Source organism: Benincasa hispida, chromosome 3 (assembly GCF_009727055.1).
Source record: "Benincasa hispida cultivar B227 chromosome 3, ASM972705v1, whole genome shotgun sequence".
NCBI lineage: Eukaryota > Viridiplantae > Streptophyta > Magnoliopsida > Cucurbitales > Cucurbitaceae > Benincasa > Benincasa hispida.
The window spans coordinates 61,506,108-61,527,510 of record NC_052351.1 but is presented as its reverse complement, the minus strand read 5'-3'; the positions used below and the strand labels follow the sequence as shown (position 1 = coordinate 61,527,510).

Genomic DNA, 21,403 nt, shown 5'->3' with positions numbered 1-21,403 from the left:
TGCCATTCCTAAGAGTCAGTATCTCCTCGACTGAGTATTGGATTAATCAGCCCCACGTGGGCCACCTCGGCCGAGTACAGGACCAAGGCAGCCCCACCCAATCCAACCATTATGCGGGTTTTGAACCAAGCCAAAAACTCGATCCATACCCAGACTGGGCAAGTACCAAGGCAAAAACCAGGTACTCCCCCCGATCCCCTCCAGATAGAATGTTGAGAGTTGATATACAATCTAAGAAACTTGAAACTTGACGAAATCTGGTTGAAAAGTTTTAGAAAAATTGAATGAAAATTAAAAGGATATGAAAAATTGAATAAAAATTAAAAGGGATGTGAGGACTTAGGGAAGAAAAAGAAAAAAAAAAAGGAAAAGTTTTGAAAAGTTTACAATAAAATAAAGGGTTTAATGGTCTTTTCCTATAGCTAATGAAAAGCGAGGGTCCATAAAAACTTGCTTTTTTTCAAAAGGGTCCTATTTTCCAAATCAAAACTCAAAAAAGTCCAAAAATGTCAATTCGTTCACTCTAAAAGGAATGTCACATATTCATTAATTAAAACCATTGGCCTGGTAATAATGTAATTAATTTTCGAATTATGGCGAGAGAAACATATTCATAAGAGACAAACTAACCTGAACATAGCTCAAATGTTAAAACATCTGCTCCGAATAAGAGGTCAAATCTTCGAACATCATACCACACCCTATATGAAATATATATAGACAGGAGAGATAGAGATAGAGGCATCCAGTTATAGCTTACAGCTTCTTCTTCCATTAGAGATACAATGCTTTGGAATTGGTACCAGAGAGGAAATTCATAACAATTTTACTCTATTTTCATGATTAAATGTGTGGTCTTTTCCTTTTCTTTTCTTCTTTTCCCTTCTTTTCCATTTTTAAATTTTATAACAATGCAATTGTTGGAAAAACAACATAGAAACTGGAAGATAAGGAAGATCAGACAGAGAGAACTATAGCTGAATAAAGAAGTTAATGATGGAAGAAAGATGATTATCTTCTCAAGAGATTGTATGCTGGCAGTTCTTTCACACTGGAGGTATCTTCAAGTTCAAGCTCACGTTCTAACTGACTTCTGGTAGACTTCAAAACATCCTGAAAAGTTAAAAACCAAACTCAAGATCATAAGGAATCTTCATTTCAACATTGTTTAGACTCAAATGGTAAGATATTTGTAGAAAGTATTTACATTGAAATCCATATAGGAAGCACGTTTTGCGAGCCATTGAGCATCCATCAATTGGAAAGCTACACAGAAAAGGTTATCAAATGCCATCTCGTCTTTCTCTAAAAGTTCTAGGAAACGGATCCCTGCTGATGAACTTGGCTTCCCTGCAACAAAATATAATGTAAGGTACCTAGTTAGGGATACTATTATGGTATTAGTAAGGGGCATAAGGGTAATTAGATGGGAGTTAGTGTATCTTGTTACAAATAGGAGGGTGAGTGAGGGAAGAGAGGCAATTGTTGAGTGATCTAGGGCTTGGGTTAGCATACTCAAGAGGAGGTTCCAAGTACCTTTGTACAATTATACTTGGATTATCTTGTAGTTTCATCTTTATATCTCAATATATTTCAGATGTATTCTATTTACGAGTATCCTTATATATAACTTCAATCTTTTGTTAATGGCTTAGTCTCTCTCTCAAGAATGTTTGAGTGATATAGTGATCACATATGCAAGCACCATGCATTTTTGTTTTCTTTTTATAGAAACAACTCCCATTGAAAAAAAAAATGAAAGAATACAAGGACATATCAAAAAAAACCCACAAATACCCATTAAAGAAAGGGGGTTCCAACTAGGTAAAATGATGCCTATAGAATAATTACAAAAAGTCAACAAGATCGGAACCTAAAAGGAAACATGAAACCTCACGAAATACCATCCATCTTACCTGATTGGAGATCTAACATTTGAACCAACATAAACGAAATGTTGATACCAGCAACAGCGAACGGATATTCCCACTCAGCTCGCTTACCATCCTTCTTATACAACAATCTGCGGAATGACTCCTGTACAGAAATCCAACCGATCATTCACATGGATTAATCACAGACGATATATTATCAATTTAGCCAAAAGAAAAGAGATAATATCACTTGGAGACCTAATTAGAACGATTAGCAAAGCAGGACCGACTTGCATGCTCACATGCAAAACAAGATATAATTCACATATCTAGCAGTACATATTCAGCAAGTCCTCAATAATTTAAGCAAAGTGGAAGTAACAGTCGATCACAATAGGAGGAACGTTCTATAGTACACTTTTAACAATTTTTTGACCCCAAAGCTTCATAATCCTCACTGAAATGACTCCCAAAAAACATAATGTTTCTCCATATCGCTTATAACCACTAATGAAGAAATTTAATTTTGCGATTCATGATGCAACAACTGTAAGGGATGTCATTAGATGGTTACATTTATTTCTATATATATGATCAAAGAATCAGGTATATGAACACAAGAGAAAGGATAGAGCGTCAAAACAAGAATGATACAAAAATCATCATATAATGCTATCGAGCAATGAAGAGAAAATATTACAACATATGAAAAGGAAACCAACCGGATATGTCTGGGCAAAGAAGATAAGGTTTTCCAGTGAAACAAATCCACCACCTCTACAAGAATATAGAAGAATACTAAATATTAACAGAAGAGAGATGAAACAAACAAAGCATCACTTTGAAAGATCAAAGATTGTGCTCACCTAAAATCTGTTGAAGGATCGGTACCTTGCCAACCCATGTCCTTCCAGAGCTCAGATTTGAGAGGTGGAAGCTCCCTGTCCGGATATGCCAACCTCCATAACCTTTTCAAAGCATCCTACAATGCATGGATTCATTTATTTTCCATTAAAAAAAATGTAGTGAATAAACCAAATTCCTGCCACCACATATGGTTTTTATTTTTTTATTATTAATTTTTTCTAATCATCCATTTGAATTGTGTAGAACACTGAAGGTAGGAGGAGCTTTGTTATACAAATCAAGGAGATATCTACACAAGTCGGTCAGTCTAACATCCAGAAAGAACAAAGAGTATGCTATGAAGTACCTTTAATTCTTCAACTAGGCAGAAATATTTGTAAATGTTGAAAATAGGGTTTTACACTAGGGATATTTTTGTAATTGCCTCTAACCCTAGGGTTCTCTACAAGTCTATTTATTCACCCTATTCTCATGTATTCAGTGTATTAGTTTATAATAATAAAAGAAAAGATCTGTACCGTGGTTTTTCTCCTTGGTCTAGGGTTTCCACGTAAATTTGGTGTTTTTTCTCTGTTATTATTTTCATCATGGTATCAGAGCAAAGGGACGTATCCTAGCCATTATGGAAGAAAACCATCCACAATCGCCTTCCGCTGGTGGATCTTCAAGTTTTGATATGCAAACCACTATTAGGGTTGCGGTTAAGGAGTGTTTTCAAGCTGCCCTACCAAACTTAATCTCCGCCGTCCGATTGCAGGCAACCAATTCTTCAGGAAACCATCCAGTTGCAACAGGATCACAGTCGCCGATCAGGAACAGCCCAAGAACGTCGACGGACAGAGGCGTTTCCGACATGCAGGCGACCGACGAACTTCCGCTCCTCGGCTATCTGAGTTTTCGGTCGCCGATTATGGGGTTTCTAACCCTCGAAAATCTCAGATCGGCGAACCATCTCAGATCGATGAAGCAGCGCCGCCTAGGGTTTCATGTTCTACCTCCTTCAAAAATACGACCGCGCCGCCAGTGTACACCCAAGGAGTCGCGACAGGCCCAGTGAGTTATTCCGTCCGGCAAAGAGAGCAAAATCTCTCCGATTCTGTTCTTGGTTCGTTTGACCAGAGGGATGAGAGATTTTCCGACAACCATCTTGAGCAGCACAACCGATCGGGACCTTCTCATCTACCGGCGATCTCAGCCGGCTACCAGTGCCCCGCCGGCAACCATGGCGACTCAGTTTCCAGCCGGTTGTAGTTCGGTTCATTACTCCGATGATGTGAGACATCGGTTGGCCTCTTTGCATCAGTAGATTTCAGATACAATGCTTGGCACAACTTCCCAACTGCCTACTGGTCCAGAGAATCCGGTAAACTCGTTATCTATTTTGCCCAATACAAATTACTTAACTGGTTCAATGGGCAATTCTGCAGGAGTTCTGGTTGGAGAAAAACTGAATGGGGAGAACTACTTCTCATGGTCCCAGTCAATTCGAATGGCTCTAGAACGTAGGCACAAATTCGGATATCTGACAAGAGAAATTCTGCAACCCATCCTAGGTGATCCTCAAGAAAGAATCTGGAAAGGGGAGGACTCTTTGCTACGGTCTACTCTTATCAACAGTATGGAGCCCCAGATTGGCCGGCCTCTTATATATGCAGCAACTGCAAGAGATATCTGGGAGGCAACCAGGGACTTGTACTCACAACAACAAAACGCATCCTGGTTGTACACTTTACATAAACAAGTCCATGAATGCAAGCAAGGAAACATGACTGTTACGTCCTACTTTAATAAGCTGTTAGTTTTTTTGGCAAGAAATGGATTTGTGCCGGGAGATTATCTGGAACTGCGCACAGGATGGGGCACAGTATTTGAAGCTTGAAAAGGCAGATCGGGTTTATGTGTTTTTGGCCAAATTAAACCCAAAATATGATAGTGTTCGAAGTTGCTTATTGGGTCAACGACCTATTCCGTCTCTCCGAGAGGTGTGTTCCGAGATTCGTCTAGAAGAAGACCGATCACAGGCTATGAACAGTCCAGTGATAACCTTTGTTGATGCATCAGCCTTTGTCTCAAAGGCGTCCAATTCCGACAGTGACAAAAAGCCTATACCTGTCTGTGAACACTATAAGAAGCCGTGGCATACGAAGGACCAATGTTGGAAGATGCACGGCAGGCCCCCGAACAGTAAGAAACGACAGTCCCATGACAGATCAAACTCCGGACGTACTTCTGTAAGTGATCCAGTTACTGAAAATTCACAGCATCAGTCATTAGCCCATAGTAAGACCAATGTGAATGCCGTCGGAGTAAGTGCCATTGCTCAATCAGGTATATTCTCAGCTCTTGGTCTTGTTAGCATTAATGGCAAGAAATCCTGAATCGTGGATTCAGAGGCCACAGATCATCTCACTAGTTCTTCAGAATTATTTGTTACTTAGTGTCCAAGTGCGGGGAATGAACGTATCAGAATTGCAGATGGGTCTTTTGCCCCAGTTGCAGGAAAAGGGAATACTTTTCCTCTTAATGGTTTTATTTTATGTGATACTCTTCATGTGCCACAAATATCATATAATCTTTTATCGGTCAGTAAAATTACAAGAGATCTGAACTGTAAAGCTATTTTCTCACCAGACTCTGTTGTGTTTCAGGATCAGGAAGTCGGGGATGACGATTGGCACTGTCCGACATGATACGGGGCTCTACTTTCTTTCTAACGAGACTTCTTCTAGGGAGGATCACACCGCTGTTTTATGTCTTTAAAGTTTTCTACTTCTGAAAATGACTTTATGTTATGGCATTATCGTTTAGGCCATCCAAACTTTCAGTATATGAAATATTTATTCCCACATTTGTTTCGCAATATTGATTATAGCATCTTTAACTTGTGATGTCTGCATTTGTGCCAAACAAAGTCGTATTTCGTTTCGTTCTCAACCATATAAGCATCTAGTCCCTTCTCCCTTATTCATAGTGATGTCTGAGGACCATCACCAACCACTACCTCTACTGGTAAACGTTGGGTCGTCACCTTCATAGACGACCATCACGTCTTACTTGGGTGTTCTTATTAGCCGATAAGTCAGAGGTGTCGTCTACCTTTAAACAATTTTATACTATGATTGAAAACCCAGTTCCATGCCAAAATTGGGATTTTAAGGAGTGATAATGGACGAGAGTTCTTTAATACCTCTGTTCATGACTTTCTTGTGTCTAAGGGAATTGTCGTGTGCTTATACTCCTCAACAAAATGGAGTAGCCGAGCAATAAAATCGCCATCTGGTGGAAGTTGCCCGATCTTTAATGTTGTCTGCTACTCTTCTATTCTACCTATGGGGAGATGCCATTCTTAACAGCAGCTCACCTCATCAACCGTCATGCCGTCTCGTGTCCTTGACTTTCATAATCCCTTAGACCTTTTCAAAGAATCCTTTCCGACTACTCGTCTGATTTCCGATGTACCCCTCCGTGTCTTCGGTTGTCTACTCTCATGGCCCAGATCGCACAAAATTTCACCCTCATGCTCAAAAATGTGTCTTTGTTGGGCCCTTCATCAACGTGGATATAAATGCCATCATCCATCCTCTAGAAAATATTTTTTCTCTATGGATATTACCTTTGTTGAAGACCAACCTTTCTTTCCCGTTAGTCATCTTCAGGGGGAGAGTCCAAGTGAAGAGTCTAACTGGTCCACCTATGCTATTCCCTTAGGGGATTCCACTCTGATCCCTTCCACTAGTTCTGAAAGAGCTTGCCTGGTTCTCCCTACCAACCAGCTTCCTTGGATAACCTACTATAGGAAGAATCGTCGAAAGGAAGAATTGCCACCTGTTAATCCGTCGGCTCCAGTATAGGAGTCAGAACCGGCATCTGGTTCAGGTACGTGTATTCCTGAAACTAATGAAGTAGATTTATGTATGGAGTCTGACAAGTGCAGGAACGAAAAAGATGAACGAGGTCGAAATGGCCATACTGAATATGTGACAGATGAAGAAATAGCTGAAAGAGAGAATAATAAAGGGAAAAGCCCTGTTGTTGACAAAGAAATGGAAGATAAAAGTCCTGTTGTTGACAAAGGAGTGGAAGATATTACTAAAAATCTCGAGTTACAGGTGACCAGTCATGCTGAGAAACCGAGAGAAGTGGAAAATCGTGATGCCTCTCTCGACCTTTCGATAGCACTAAGGAAAGTTACTCGCTCATGTGCAAAGTATTCTATGCACAGCTACTTGACGTATAATAACTTGTCTTCCGAGTTTAAAGCATTTACCACTAGCTTGGACACCATAATAATTCCAAGCAATATCCGTGAAGCCATGGAGAACTCTGAATGGAAGTCGGCTGTTATGAAAGAAATTAGGGCGCTTGAGAAAAATGGCACATGGGAACAGGTGCCTTTACTAGAAGGACACAAGACAGTTGGTTGCAAATGGGTTTTCACTGTAAAATACAAATCAGATGGGATGATTGATTAGTATAAGGCCAGACTTGTTGCTAAAGGTTTTACCCAGACTTACGGAGTTGATTATTCTGAAACATTCTCTCCTGTAGCTAAACTCAATACTATTCGTGTGTTGTTGTCAATTGTTGTTAACAAAGATTGGCCACTGTATCAATTGAACGTTAAAAATGCGTTCCTTAATGGTGAACTTGAAGAGGAGATCTATATGAGCCCGCCTCCTAGATTTGAAAGTCAGTTCAAGCACAAGGTTTGCAGACTGAAGAAATCCTTATATGGACTGAAACAATCCTCAAGGGCTTGGTTCGATAAGTTTACTACGTTTGTTAAAGCACAAGGTTACAACCAAGGGCACTCAGATCATACACTATTTACGAAACGATCTGATTCCGGGAAGGTTGCTGTTCTCATAGTGTATGTTGATGATATTGTTTTGTCCGGTGATGATGAGAGTGAAATTATGAGGCTTAAAATGAGAATGGCCAAAGAATTTGAAAGACCCTTGGTAGAGCTGAATATTCTTGCCTGGGAATGGAGGTTAGCTCGATCAAAGAGAAGGTTTCAGTATCGCCAAAGAAAATATACAACTTGATTTACTCAAAGAGACAGGCATGACTGGCTGTAAACCTGTTGACAATGGAGTATAATGCAAAACTTGGTGTTACAAACAATGGGGTTCCTGTGAGCAAGGAAAGGTACCAAAGGTTGGTTGGAAAGCTGATCTACCTATCCCATACCAGACCAGATATTTCATATGCAGTAAGCGTTGTGAGCCAGTTTATGCAAGCTCCGTATGAGAAACATATAAATGCAGTTGAGCGTATCCTTCGATATTTGAAGGGAACCCCCGGTAAGGGCTTAATGTTTAAAAAATTTGGGAAAAGAACGATTGAAGCCTATACAGATTCTGATTGGGCAGGCTCTGTTATTGATAGAAAGTCAACTTCTGGATATTGTACCTTTGTCTGGGGTAACCTTGTCACTTGGCGAAGTAAGAAACAGGGAGTAGTGGCGAGGAGTAGTGCTGAAGCTGAGTACAGGGCAATGAATTTGGGAATATGTGAAGAAATCTGGTTAAATAAGGTGTTGACTGATCTTTATCAAGACAGGGAGCTTCCAATGAAGTTGTTCTGTGATAATAAAGTTGCAATAAACATTGCAAACAACCCAGTTCAGCATGACAAAACCAAACATGTAGAGATCGACCGACACTTCATTAAAGAAAGACTGGATAACGGAAGCATTTGTATTTCCTATATTCCGTCTAATCAACAAGTGGCAGATGTTCTCACCAAGGGGCTGCTTAGACCAAATTTTGACTATTGTCTCAGCAAGTTAGGTCTTATCAACATTTATGCACCAACTTAAAGGGGAGTGTTGAAACTAAGGTTTTTACTCTAGGGGTATTTTTGTAATTGCTTCTAACCCTAGGGTTCTCTACAAGTCTATTTATTCACCCTGTTCTCATGTATTCAGTGCATTAGTTTATAATAATAAAAGAAAAGATCTGTACCGTGGTTTTTCTCCCTGGTCTAGGGTTTTCACGTAAATTTTGTGTTTTTTCTCTGTTATTATTTTCATCAGTAAATGCTTAAATGCACTCCCAATTCGGAATACTTATGTTTGGCTACAATTTTGAAGAAAACTATGGATAGAATTATTTTTCAAAAAAGCAAACTGTTAGGTTAGGTGCTATATCAAAAGTTTTGATAAACACTTCACCGTTAATCTCTTGTAGAAAAACACTTTACTTCACTAATTACTCCACTATATTCTCTTCATTAATTACTCTACTATCTTCTCTTCACACTCTCACTAATTTCTCTCTTCACACAAATTCTCCTCATCACACAAATTCTCTCTCCAATTACGTTCTACACCTCCTCTCATTAGCGTCTTGTCAAATCACCAATCAATCCAAAAGATGCTCATCGAAATTTATAGGAAGCCCAAACAAGTTGAAGTAGTAATTGGAGAGAAGATGATAATGACATTACATGAATTTGAACAAAGGACCATCTGCCCTCGTACCATCTAAAATATCAAAAGAATACTAATTTCTTTTCTTGTTCGCAAGGAAAGACAAGTTTCTTTAGTAGAAGGAAACCCAATTCCATTACAGCTTAGCAAATATAAAAGATTTTGCTAACATGAGCATAGTTCAACTGGCATAAAACATGTATCTTTGTCCAAGTGGTCAAAGATTTGAATCCCCCACTCTGCATATTACTGGTCTATCTATACACACTTGCTCTCCATCAATTCCTTTCCTTGTAATTTTCATTTTTACTTAGGGGATTTTCAAAAATAGAAAAATAAGAGAAACTATTCACATAAAATAGCAAAATTTTAATCTTTTTTATAGAGGTTGATAAAAGTCTATCAGTTTCTATCACTATTTTAATTTTCTTTGATAGAGGCTGATAGAAGTCTATCAGTGTTTCTTTTACTATTTCTGTAAATAGTTTGACATTTTTCTATTTGTGAAAATTTTCCTTTTTAATTTATAATTATTTTGATAAGAAACCTAAGGGAAACTGAAAAAATATATAAAGGACACAAAAAGAAAAAGCAACCAAAGGGCATTGGAGGACAAACCTCTGGAGCTGTTCGTTGAAAGAATTTGGAGTCTTTGGGTTTGGAATAGAGATAAGCATAGCTCAACTGGAGGAGGTACTTTCGCATTCTCCATTCAGAGAGGGGTACAGTTTTGTGGCAGGCTAGCTTCTCTGCAATTTTGTGGGGCATTTGGATTGAGAATTCGTGAGGAACAATATAACTTATAAAGAGGTGGAGAGATCGGGTGAAGAAGTTTGAGAGGTGATAGGTTTAACACTTTTTGTGCGCAAGGGTTAAAATATTGATGTCGATATCAATATTGAAATTCCAATTTTACGGATATTGTGAAGGATATATCAATATCAACGGATATTTCTATATATCACAAAATTTATAAAACTTATCTAGATTAATAATTAAGTTGTTTTTACTTCTAAACTAAGTTAAGGATAGTTTTGTTAGTATTCCTATTGGCAAATCAGACTAACTTGGATATTGCCAGACAGTAAAGTTTGGCGGGTATGTAGAAACAAACATACAAGCACAAACATCTTTCAATAAACAGACAAGCACAGACAGAAAACCTTGATATGAACAAGACACAATAAAGATGAACAGACATGAAAGTCATTTTCCACGAGAGTCATAGCTACGTAAACTTGAACACATATCCATGAACCATAAGAAATGGAAATATCCCAGCTGGTTCATTCAATTATCAACCAAGGATTCACTTTGTTATGAAGTATGAGAAGAATTGCATAACTTTAGCTTGCAGGAAATACTTAAATTTCAAGGCATCAAAAGAGACCAAGGGTAATAACACATATATGACAAAATCGATAGAACTTGAAATTCCATAAAAATGTTGAAAGACTCACTTGGTGCTCAACACGGGAGCCATCAAAGGGAACTTCCAGCCTTTGCTTTAAATTCCTGAGTCTTTCTTCCTATGAAACATGGGAGATTTTTACATTTGATTACAGATACTCCACATTTAAAAAATGGCAATATAAAAGACCAAGGGTGTAAATCCAAACCAATAAACATGAAAAACTGGCACAACCAATGTAAGTGAGTTGATTCAATTAGTTAAATATTATTGTTAGTTGGAAGTTAGTTTTTGGAATAAAATAAATTAAACTAGTTTTGGCCGGAATCAATCTAGATTTGGTAAAACCACTAGACAAATGCTATGGGAACTTCAACTTCTAAGGCCAATGCTGGGTGATGTTGGTCTTCAATTGCTAAATGTGGCAGCCACCTTCTCAAGAATACTGAAAAAGATTAGTTGCAGATGAAACGATGATCAAATTTTAGGGGCTTTGCTAGCAGGCCTCATCCCACTTAAGGATACCTTCCCTACCATTTATCTCATTGCTAACTCGGCGAATATATATCTCCAATATAATTTATTGTGTTTCTTATCAAAATAAAATTTAGCCTAATAAGGGCAGGGGGAAGGAAAACAAATAAGTAATCACCAACAAAGCCCTGCCCACTTAACCTTTCCCAATTTATCTCCAATCTGTAGAATCTCACATATCAACAATAATAACTCAATAGGCAAGAGTGCCTTTCTTTTTCTTTCTTTTTTTTTTTTTCCTTTTTCTTTTTGGTCATCGTAATTGGGGCCCCACACTCACAAATTCATGAGAGACCCATACACCCCAATGGCAATTCCATAAGACATCAAAGTTCTCTCTTTTATAGGCTTCCAGTTCCCAAATGTGAGGGCAATCAAAACTTTATTTAGAAATTTTAGAATTCAAGGACACATATGTACAATCTATAGAACAGATCCTGTTCAAGCAAGGTTGTAAAATTTTATTTAGAAATTGATTTATAAGTTTTATTTGTAAAGGGGAACTGTTGCATTTATTGATCTTGATTAACTGAACAAACTGAATTTGAACAAGAAACATTATTACAATTAATAATAGGACATCATAGAAAACCAATTGATATGGATCATGACCATTGAGTTGCCATTACTAAACTTTAGTTATCTTTAATTAATTTTTAGCTTTTAAGTGTTAAATTTAAGTCAACAATTAAATTTAGAAGTTACAAAACATGGTAGTTATGGGTATGTCTTTTCGTATCTAGTTTTAGGCATTTGAAAAGTTGGGAGTTACCTCATGTAATGGCTATAGAAGGCCACCTGTAAAAAGATGACTTTTTGAATATGAATGAAGTATAATTCTCATGTTTGAGACCCTTTTCTTAGAATTCAGCAACTATATTTGCATTTTCTAAGTTTTTCTTGCAATTCTTGGATAGAATGGCATGTAAGTCATTCAATCAAGTCTTGATCAAGCTTGATTGTGGAGTGAATCAACATAGAACAAGGTTCCAAATCTCGCTTCAAGATCTTCGATCTAAGAGGTAAAATCTATTCTAGCCTTTTTGTTTGGGTTGATCAAAATTTCGTATAAGGAGGTGTTAGTTTCTTAGATTTAAAGGTTCTTGCTTCAACAAAAGCTTGGATCTTCAGGCTGAGGATTAAGGTGACTTATCACCAATATAGCCATTTTATTAAATCATACTCAGACCTTGGCTAATAAACTTCTAAAAACATAATTACTCTGATTTAATTGCAATGAAAATTCAGGAGAATAAGGCATCAAAACTTCATTTACCTGTAAAAGACTAAGAGGTGGAGCCACCCCATGGTTTTGTCCATTGTGTGTAGTAAAAGAAAATGGCAAAAGTCGACCAAAGAGTGCTCCAGAACCAAAGACAATGTTTGCTACAAAAAATAAGACAGTGTTAGTCACCAGTTATCGACATGCCTACCATGCATCAGACTTCACACCATACTCAATCATTTCTCTGAGCTCACCACACTGATTGACATTCACTAGTTTCTCTATCTATTACAGCTCCTAGTTGGCCAAACAACTTCCTCAGTAGAGACAATACTTTGCGACCACATTAAAGATTTCCCTTTGAGCTCCTTGTCCTCCCTTGCTTCCAATCGCACCTCTACCCACCCATTAAGATCAATTACTTCATTCTTAATGTAGTCAATTACTGATGATATTCTCTTTTAGCTATCTCATGGAGCAAGTTGTCTCCTTCTTTCTGTTATTAGAGCTTAAACACTCTTACTAATCAATTGAGGTTTTTTTAGGATACTTTTTGTACCCCATTCATCATATCAATGAATCATTACTCGTTACTGTTTCCTTTCTTTTTTTCTTTTTTTTTTCTTTTTCTTTTTTAAAGTAGTTATAATCTTCCATTGCATCATTACTGAAAGAAATACCCTGGACCACTAACCAACTAAGATAGGAAGTCAATGGAAAGCCCAACACCAGTAGAAGTATTTTCCAGACCTCTTGAAGCTTCCTACTCTATTTCACTATCAAGCATTTTCCAAAACTAAGAGAAAAGTATTTTCAAAGCTTCTCATGCCTAACTAAAAAAGACAATTAGCTCACAGCCCACTTGAAACAGTTATGTAAAACCTAACATTACCTGCTGAAGGAAGAAGGCTATAAAACACAGAACCTTATTCTAGTAGTTGCTAGGACTAAAGGAAGGGTCTAATAACAAAGAACAAAATTGTTGCAGTGTTGGTCCTCATCAGAATTAAAGTAGTACAACCATTACGATAACTTTGAATCTGAAGTCTAACCACCAACATTAAGTGGATTCTTAGAAAGGATTTTGTTGCAGTATTGTCTAACCATATAAATTATAATATATATCTGGTGTTTTTAAAAAGAAAGCATCATGAATAATCACATAATGTAGAATTAAATAAACAAGAGCATTTTTAAGAGATTGTTTAAAAATAAAGACACACTTTTAAAACCACTGAAGCGAATAAATTCTCTTCCTCCTATTCAATAAAAATAAATGAAAGTAAAAAAAAAAAAAAAAAAAAAAAAATACATTTTAGTTCATTACAAAGTTTTCAGCCAAACTATCAGATACCATGAGTTCGTGACTCTAAATTAGTTATACTAGTCTGAATGCTCTATCTAGTATCAACAGAATCCTTTCTAAGAAAATAACTGTACCTATCCACTGAGCCCATTGTGCAATCAACTGAGAAAACAGAAGTGTCCAGTGTAGTTGTTGCTTCTTCCTCTCATCATCCCAAATCTCTTCAAGCGTGCGTACCTTTTATAAGAAAAACAACAAAGGAATCAACTGCCAAAGACTACTAAAGACAAAAATACAGATAAAGAACACAAAATAATAAGCACCCAGGACACATTATAAAGCAGACAATAAGGATAATTCGAAAGGGGGAAAAAAGAGTAAAGAGGCGAAAAAATATGGATTAAGCTCTAACCTCTGAGCTTCTATCACTATATTCATGGCTGTCAAGCAGAGGCTCACTCAAAGCTTCGAAGCCAGAAGTATCATATTTTTCGTTCCTTTTCCCATCAACATCACCATGATACAGCCTCCTCCTCAAAGTTCTTGAAGTCATTAAATAACTTCTTATAACAACCCTGCTGCCTATCAATCCAAAACACCTTCAGTACCTCATCAAACAATTATAAAACTCCCCCAAATACCCATCATCAAGCACCAAGGTAGCATTCTAAGTCTAGTACAGAAAGAACCAACAAATTTCATCAATAAAACATACAATTGGTTAACAATTGAACAGAACTGCGGTACAAAGTGGAACAAAAGCTGCTCAACGACATCGAAAACCGCAGAAAGTTGAGCTAAGCAGAGGAAAATTCACACAGAAATCAAGGAGTTGCAAAATTAGGGAAAGAAACAAAGAAAGTATTACCTGAAAACTTGGATTGAAGGGGAAAATCAACGAATCAATCAAAATTTCCTCGAAGAAACATAAATCGAAGAATGTTGCGCACAAAGAAATCCTCTGAAACAGCTCAATTTATTCCAAATTGCGTTACTTAACATGGAAGTCGAAGTCAATTGAATTCGAATTAAATAAACGCAGGATAATTGCATCCGAGTCGCGCTCGAACTTGTCCTCGAAGGAAAACTGTTCTTCTCTTCTCCTGCTTGCAAGTTTATTTTATTCTTATTACTCTTCTTATTCTTATTTACTTTTTCAGAAATTATTATTTATTAATTATACTTGTTTTGCCTTTGTAATAGGGGGATGTTTTGACTTTATCCATTGACTTTAGTTATTTTTTCCTAGAGAGTTTTTGAATTACAGCTTGTCTTACGCTGCGTTTGGATCATGGTATTAAATTTTTGGATGAGATATTCTTCAATATTTTTATATTTTCATGGACTTGATAATAAAGGTGAATTGATTTTTTTAAAAAACAAAAACATAAAACATAAAAATAAACAATAAAATGGCAATGTTCACACGACATTTCATAAAGAAATTTAATTCGTGGAAATGAAATTGATTTTATTGATTTATAGTAGTGTTACAGTCTCTAATATATAATCCTTTGATAGCTTTCTCTTGAGGGATAGATGGTAAAGAGACGATCAATTTGTCGAAGTCTTTTAATCTTGAGTTCTCTAAATTTTTTTACTTTTAAATGCTTCAAATATGGATTATCCCCCCTATTTATAGAGTTTTGGAAACCCTGTATGGGAGCGTTTGGGGGTGTTGAGTGGGTTATAATAGTCAGTATTTATTATAGTCTGTGAGTTATAATAGTCTGTATTTTGGGTACAAATTATTTTAATCTATATTATAATAGTCTGCATTTGGTATGCAGATTATTATAGTCTGTGTTTGTTATGCAGGTTATTATAGTTTGGATTACAATAATTTGTGTTTGGGGTGCAGATTATTATAATAGCCGGTTATAACAGTATGTAAATTAAATGTATGTTATCTTAGTATATATCATAATTGATTCTACTTTTCTGTATATGAAAGGAAAAAATTTAAATGAAATAACATATTTTCACAAACCTAAATAAAATTGTTTGTTCCACTAATTTGTATAAAATGTGTTGAACGTTGCAATGTTCTCATTCCACCAATTTAAACCTTGTTTGACGTATCAAACTTCGTGAGCATGCAGCAAATACAATTCCATTCTCTTCAAAGGATATTAATTATTGCCTAACACATTAATGTATGTAAAGATAGAAAAACACAGATCTAGACTACCAAACAAAACGTAATCTAAATCTGCGAAGGATTTCTTCAAATCCGACCAAAGAGAGCCACAATGGCAATCGATCAGTAGGAACGAAGAAGAGGAAGCTCCAAAACCCACAGAAACGACGTCGATAGGGAACAGTGGTGAAACCCTAAGGAGAAAAGATGGAAAGAAGGGTTTTTTTTTGTATGGATGGCCTCATTTGAGAGGCCCAAATGAAAAATGGTCTCCTATAGAGAAAGTAATGGAAAGTGACATTCTACTTACTTCATAAGCATGTGATTTTACCAATTCACTCGTGAGATCACCCCTCACGTCTACCAATATGAATTTACTCGATCCTTGATGGCTCGTCATACATTTCTCGATGGCTCGTCCCACGTTCCTCGATGCATGGTCACTCGATATCCAGCTTCATGGTCACTCAATACGACTGCAATCGATACGTGAATACTCGATCATATCAACGTCATACTCGATACTCGATTATTTTGAATTCATAACCCGTTTGAAGGTCACTTGATACCCAACTTCATGGTCACTCGATACGGCTGCAATCGACACATGTATACTCGATCATATCAACGTCATACTCAATGCTCAATTACCTTATACTCGATTATTTTGAATTCAAAACCCATTTGAAGGTCACTCGATACCCAGCTTCATGGTCACTCGATACAGCTGCAATCGACACGTGTATACTCGATCATATCAACGTCATACTCGATGCCTGAGCACTTTATACTCAATTAATTTGAATTATCCATGTCACTCGATACAGGGTGAATTTCAAATCAATTTCTCGAAATGGGAAGTAATTTTATACTCGATAACATTGACTATATAGATGGTTTATTTACATGTACTATATACTCGGTGTAATGTAGAGACATTCTGATAAATACTTGATACACAGTCACCGATACTCGATACTCATTAAGATATACTTGTTACACGATACTCGACAATACTCGATAAACATTGACTTTAAAGAATTAGATTAGGGTTTCTCAACTATTCTCTTACAAGATAAATGAAAGCTAATTTAAATACAAGAGAACCTAAGATCCAATGAGCTTTTACATATACAATAAACTAAACTAAATAATATCTAAAATATAACATAAGCTATATCTATTACATTTAATATTAAATTCTATAACATATACTCTAACATACTACAACTCATTAACTTGGATCAAGTATTTTATTTGATTTAGGGTACAGTTAAATCCTTAATCACACATTATTAATTATCGATCAAATCTTTATATGAAAAATTATTGGAGAACTACAAATAACATTTTTTCTAAATTAAAATTTTTAAGACTAAAAGTATGACAAGTCTTAAAGAAGGCCGCATGCCCCTATTATCAATTATGGGGCACAAGTTCAAATTGAAGGAACTCTATATAAAGAGAACCAGTGAGCGGAAGCAAGATCGTTCCAAACCCATTGTGACAGAACATACACATTTACAATCAAACAGCAATAGTTATGCATAAACTTGAAATAACAGCATGCTTCTAAAGAAAAATACTAAAGATCGAGTGAACTTACCCTTAAAGAACTTTTCTTCTTGTTTCCCTCGATCTATCAGCACAAACGTTCAACAACACGAATGTCACACCTCAATAATCTCCTCGAACAGGAACAAATAACACTCCACCCTCGAACAGTAAGCAGACACCCCGAAGCTACCTTGGTATTCTCGGTGTGAAAATCCATGAGGTTTGGGCTCTATATGGATTTGGTAGAAGGAAGGAGGAATTGAATGATCCTATAGTTGATCGAGTAAGTGGGAGAAATCTGGAGTCTATCGTATAGACTGGGTACTCAATCGTTTAGTAATGAGCATCTATCGTATAGCAAACTCTATGCATGATCTCTATGCACAATCGTTTATGCTCTCAAGCTATCGTATAGCTATTTTCTTTTTTTCGTCCGATTATCAATCGCTTAACAATCGCATGATGAAAAAATGAAAACGATTTTTATTTTATCCATCAGTTACCATAACTGATCACAACTTTCCACTAAGTTGGTTATTAGGAGAAAAAACCGAAACCAATTATCCCATAAATTATTTCATTACAAATAAATAATATATTCATAACCTATAGTTTTAATATCACATCTCATGCAATATATAAACCATAGTTCTTTTTCTCCTTTTTGGCATTTAACATTAATCCCTCAAATTAATGTATCGAATACAGCAAATCAATTATATCACATATAATTGAAGCAATTTAATTATATCATATATAATTAAATTTTCTCTTGTTAATTTGAACACTTCAAACTAACCCAAAAACTGATTCTCAACATGAATCCATTGAGCTACCAAGGAGACCTTATGGACCTGTAGCTTGAAGCTCTAACGGTACGTGAATAACTGATTAAATTCTTTAATCATGAGATCCACCATCCGTTAACTGCTGGTCATTCCACTAAAGACTGACAGTTGTACTCTTCACACTACAGATATATTTTTGTGTCCATATAACCAATCAACAGTGTGATGACCCTTCACACATCACTTGTAATTACAACTGAGCCAATTCACCGTTTTGCCCCATGTAGTTACATCTAACTCCTTAAATACCATTGATTCCTTTACTGAACAATAAGTCATAGTCCTACTATAACTAAGTCCTCTCGGGTCAGAATAGGGTGTGGCTACTATGTTTAAGACCGAAATCAACCCTTAAGGGAGTAATTTATCTACTTACCCCTAAATCGGGGAATGAGTGAATTTCGTCTTGTGTAGTTGAGTTCCCAGCTCCCAAATTAGAAGAATCCCCAAAGTGGTAGGTTTGAGTCGGTGATCATGTTCCCTCGCACCCATACAAATAAAGGACCGCCCTCAAAAGTAGGAGTTCCCAACTTACTCAGGATTAAGGTCATGTTACTATGGTCTCCAGTGAAATGAAGTCTCCTGTCATGAACGACGTAATATAACGAGACTAAAAATTTCGTGGTCTGGTCTTATACAAACTCTTTTGTATAGAGCATCCCTGCTTGCATGTCTAATGCATGAATGGTCAAGATCAGACCATTTATAGCACTTTACAACACTTGTAACATCTACAAACGGGCCACACTTGTAGTGTCATCAGGATAAGGTTTCCCTCTTTTTCCATATACTACAGGCCATTTAGGTTATCACTTAAAGCACGATCCACTTGTATGTCATCACATACATGCTTAAGTTACAATGATAATCAGGGATCCTAGTTTATTGGTTTGTGGTTAATGCAACTAAAATATCTCATATTTCAAAGACTGAAGTGAATCAATATCTTATATTATACATCACAAATGTTTTTCATACAGATGTTTACAAAACTATAGGACCTTGCGAGATTTAGGGCATCAACCCCAACACAAATAAGCAAAAACTTCTTTTTTTTTTTTTTTTTTTTTTGGGGGGGGGGGTGGCGAATAGTAGGTGACGAAAGTGATTTTTTTTTCGAATTATGGGCAAATCAATTTTTTACTAGGGTAAATCAAGTTTTCTATGTAAATTTTCACATTATTTTGACATTGTTTATGTGAATTTTTATACCATCTTTGTGAATTTTGACATTATTTGTAAATCTGACATTATTTTTATTAGGGCTTTCTATGTGAATTTTAACACTATTTGTAAATTTATACCATCTATATAATCACCAATTTTTTTTATTATTGTCGAGTATCGTGTAACATGCACTGAGTATATAGTAATCAACCATCTTATATAGTCAATATTTATTGAGTATTGTCGAGTATCGTATAACGAGTATATATTCACGAATATCAAGTATCGAGTGACTATGTATAAAGTATTTATTAGAACGTCTCTACATTACACCGAGTATAGTATATGTAAATCAACTATCTATATAGTCAATGTTTATCGAGTATCGTGTAACATGCACCGAGTATATAGTACATGTAAATCAACCATCTATATATCAATGTTATCGAGTATAAAATTACTTCAAATTTAAAGAAATTGATTTGAAATTCACCACGTATATCGATTAGAAATTCACCATGTATCGAGTGACATGGATAATTCAAAATAATCGAGTATAAAGTAATCGAGCATCGAGTATGACGTTGATATTAACGAGTATACACGTGTCAATTGCAGTCGTATTGAGTGACCATAAAGCTGAGTATCAAGTGTGTAGGATTGTATTGATAGCAGCGGAAGCACAAGGTTCATCTAAGCATTCAAATTCACTAATTTTGGCAAAATATAAAGCATGCTTTTGTAGAAAAAGTGAGTTTCAAGACATACCTCTTGTAGAACTTCTTCAAAGCTCCTTCACCAACTGCAATCTTCTCCAAATCTTGTTATAGACCACCTCAAGATCTTTCCCACTATTCTCTTGATGCTCTAGATTGAGTTGTGGGACTCAAAACAAGCTTGAATCAAGGGATGAAGGAGAAAAGCTCATTGCTGCAAGCTTGTTGAAGAACCTTTCTTCAAACCAGTTTTTCTCTCAAAAACTCTATAGATTGCATGTCCGATTTTTACTCCAATCTCTTCATTATATTGCAGATCAACATGCAAAGAGAAGAGTTGCATGAGTTGTAGCTCATGCTTAAAGAAGACAAGGCAATGTTAATGCTTCATGTGTGAGCGACATAGGTGATGGATAATGGAAAAATCCATTTTTTTCATTTTGTGTTTTTGTTTTTGATTTTATAAATCTATTTTGATTTTAAAAATGAAATTTTAATTAATTTCATAAATTAATTATTAAATAAAACTTAATTATTTAATATCAAATATTAAATTAATTTTAACACATATTCATCTTTATATATTTAAATCATATTTAAATATATAAATTCTCCTATTCCATTTAATTCTAAAATTAAACATATTTATATTTCATATAATTACTAATTCTCTTAATTCTAATTTGAACGTTTCAAATTAACTTATCACACTATTCTAGAGCTAGTCCGTTACGAGCTAGTAGAGGGACCTCGCGGACCTACAGATCATGGGCTCCAACGATCTGAGATTAATTGGCTAAACTCATTAGACCAAATTAATCTCCATTCGTTGACTAATGGGTCATTCCACTAAAGCCCATATTTGCACTCCCTTCACTATAGATATATTATGTCCACATGATTTAACCATAATCAGCAAGTCGACCCTTCATTGGTTGTTCGTAATAACGATTGGGTCAAATATCTGTTTTACCCCCGAGATTACGTTTTATTCCTCAAGTCCCTACTGATCCTCTAATGAACAACTGGTTTGTGATCCAATCACCAAACCAAGCTCTCTCAACCCAGTGAGAGGGTGGGGCCTTTTGTTCAAGACCTGGATTCAGTACTTGAGAGAAAAACCTTTCTCTTATCTCTAAATCGGGTAGGCATGAATTCCGTCTTGCACCCTATGTCTCCAACTATCTATCCGGTCTTACCCCTAAAATGGGAGTGTTATTGAGCCGGCGCTGTTGAGCCAACCCTCAACTATGCAAATCTAAGGGCAATCCCGAATAAACAGGAGTTCATAGTTAGCTGATTAAGATCGAGTTACCTAGGTC

The 21,403-nt window shown here is 36.2% G+C and overlaps 1 protein-coding gene across 3 annotated transcripts; it reads right to left on the bottom strand.

Annotated features, from left to right (window-relative positions):
* Positions 1–679: 679 nt before the first annotated feature.
* LOC120074466 (ELMO domain-containing protein A) lies at positions 680–14,785 on the bottom strand. 3 transcript variants are annotated; one of them, XM_039027597.1, is made up of 10 exons: positions 14,522–14,785; positions 14,066–14,326; positions 13,788–13,890; positions 12,399–12,508; positions 10,638–10,706; positions 2,741–2,856; positions 2,597–2,651; positions 1,917–2,037; positions 1,208–1,350; positions 680–1,113 (listed from the first exon to the last, which is right to left on the bottom strand). In XM_039027597.1, the coding sequence occupies exons 2-10, from the start codon at positions 14,204–14,206 to the stop codon at positions 1,012–1,014; spliced, it is 960 nt and encodes a 319-aa protein (XP_038883525.1). In that variant the 5' UTR covers positions 14,207–14,326; positions 14,522–14,785; the 3' UTR covers positions 680–1,011. The 3 variants fall into 3 exon arrangements, with proteins under 3 accessions (XP_038883525.1, XP_038883526.1, XP_038883523.1); XM_039027598.1 differs by having other exon boundaries at positions 14,066–14,231; XM_039027595.1 differs by having other exon boundaries at positions 14,066–14,235; positions 14,522–14,784.
* Positions 14,786–21,403: the final 6,618 nt, after the last annotated feature.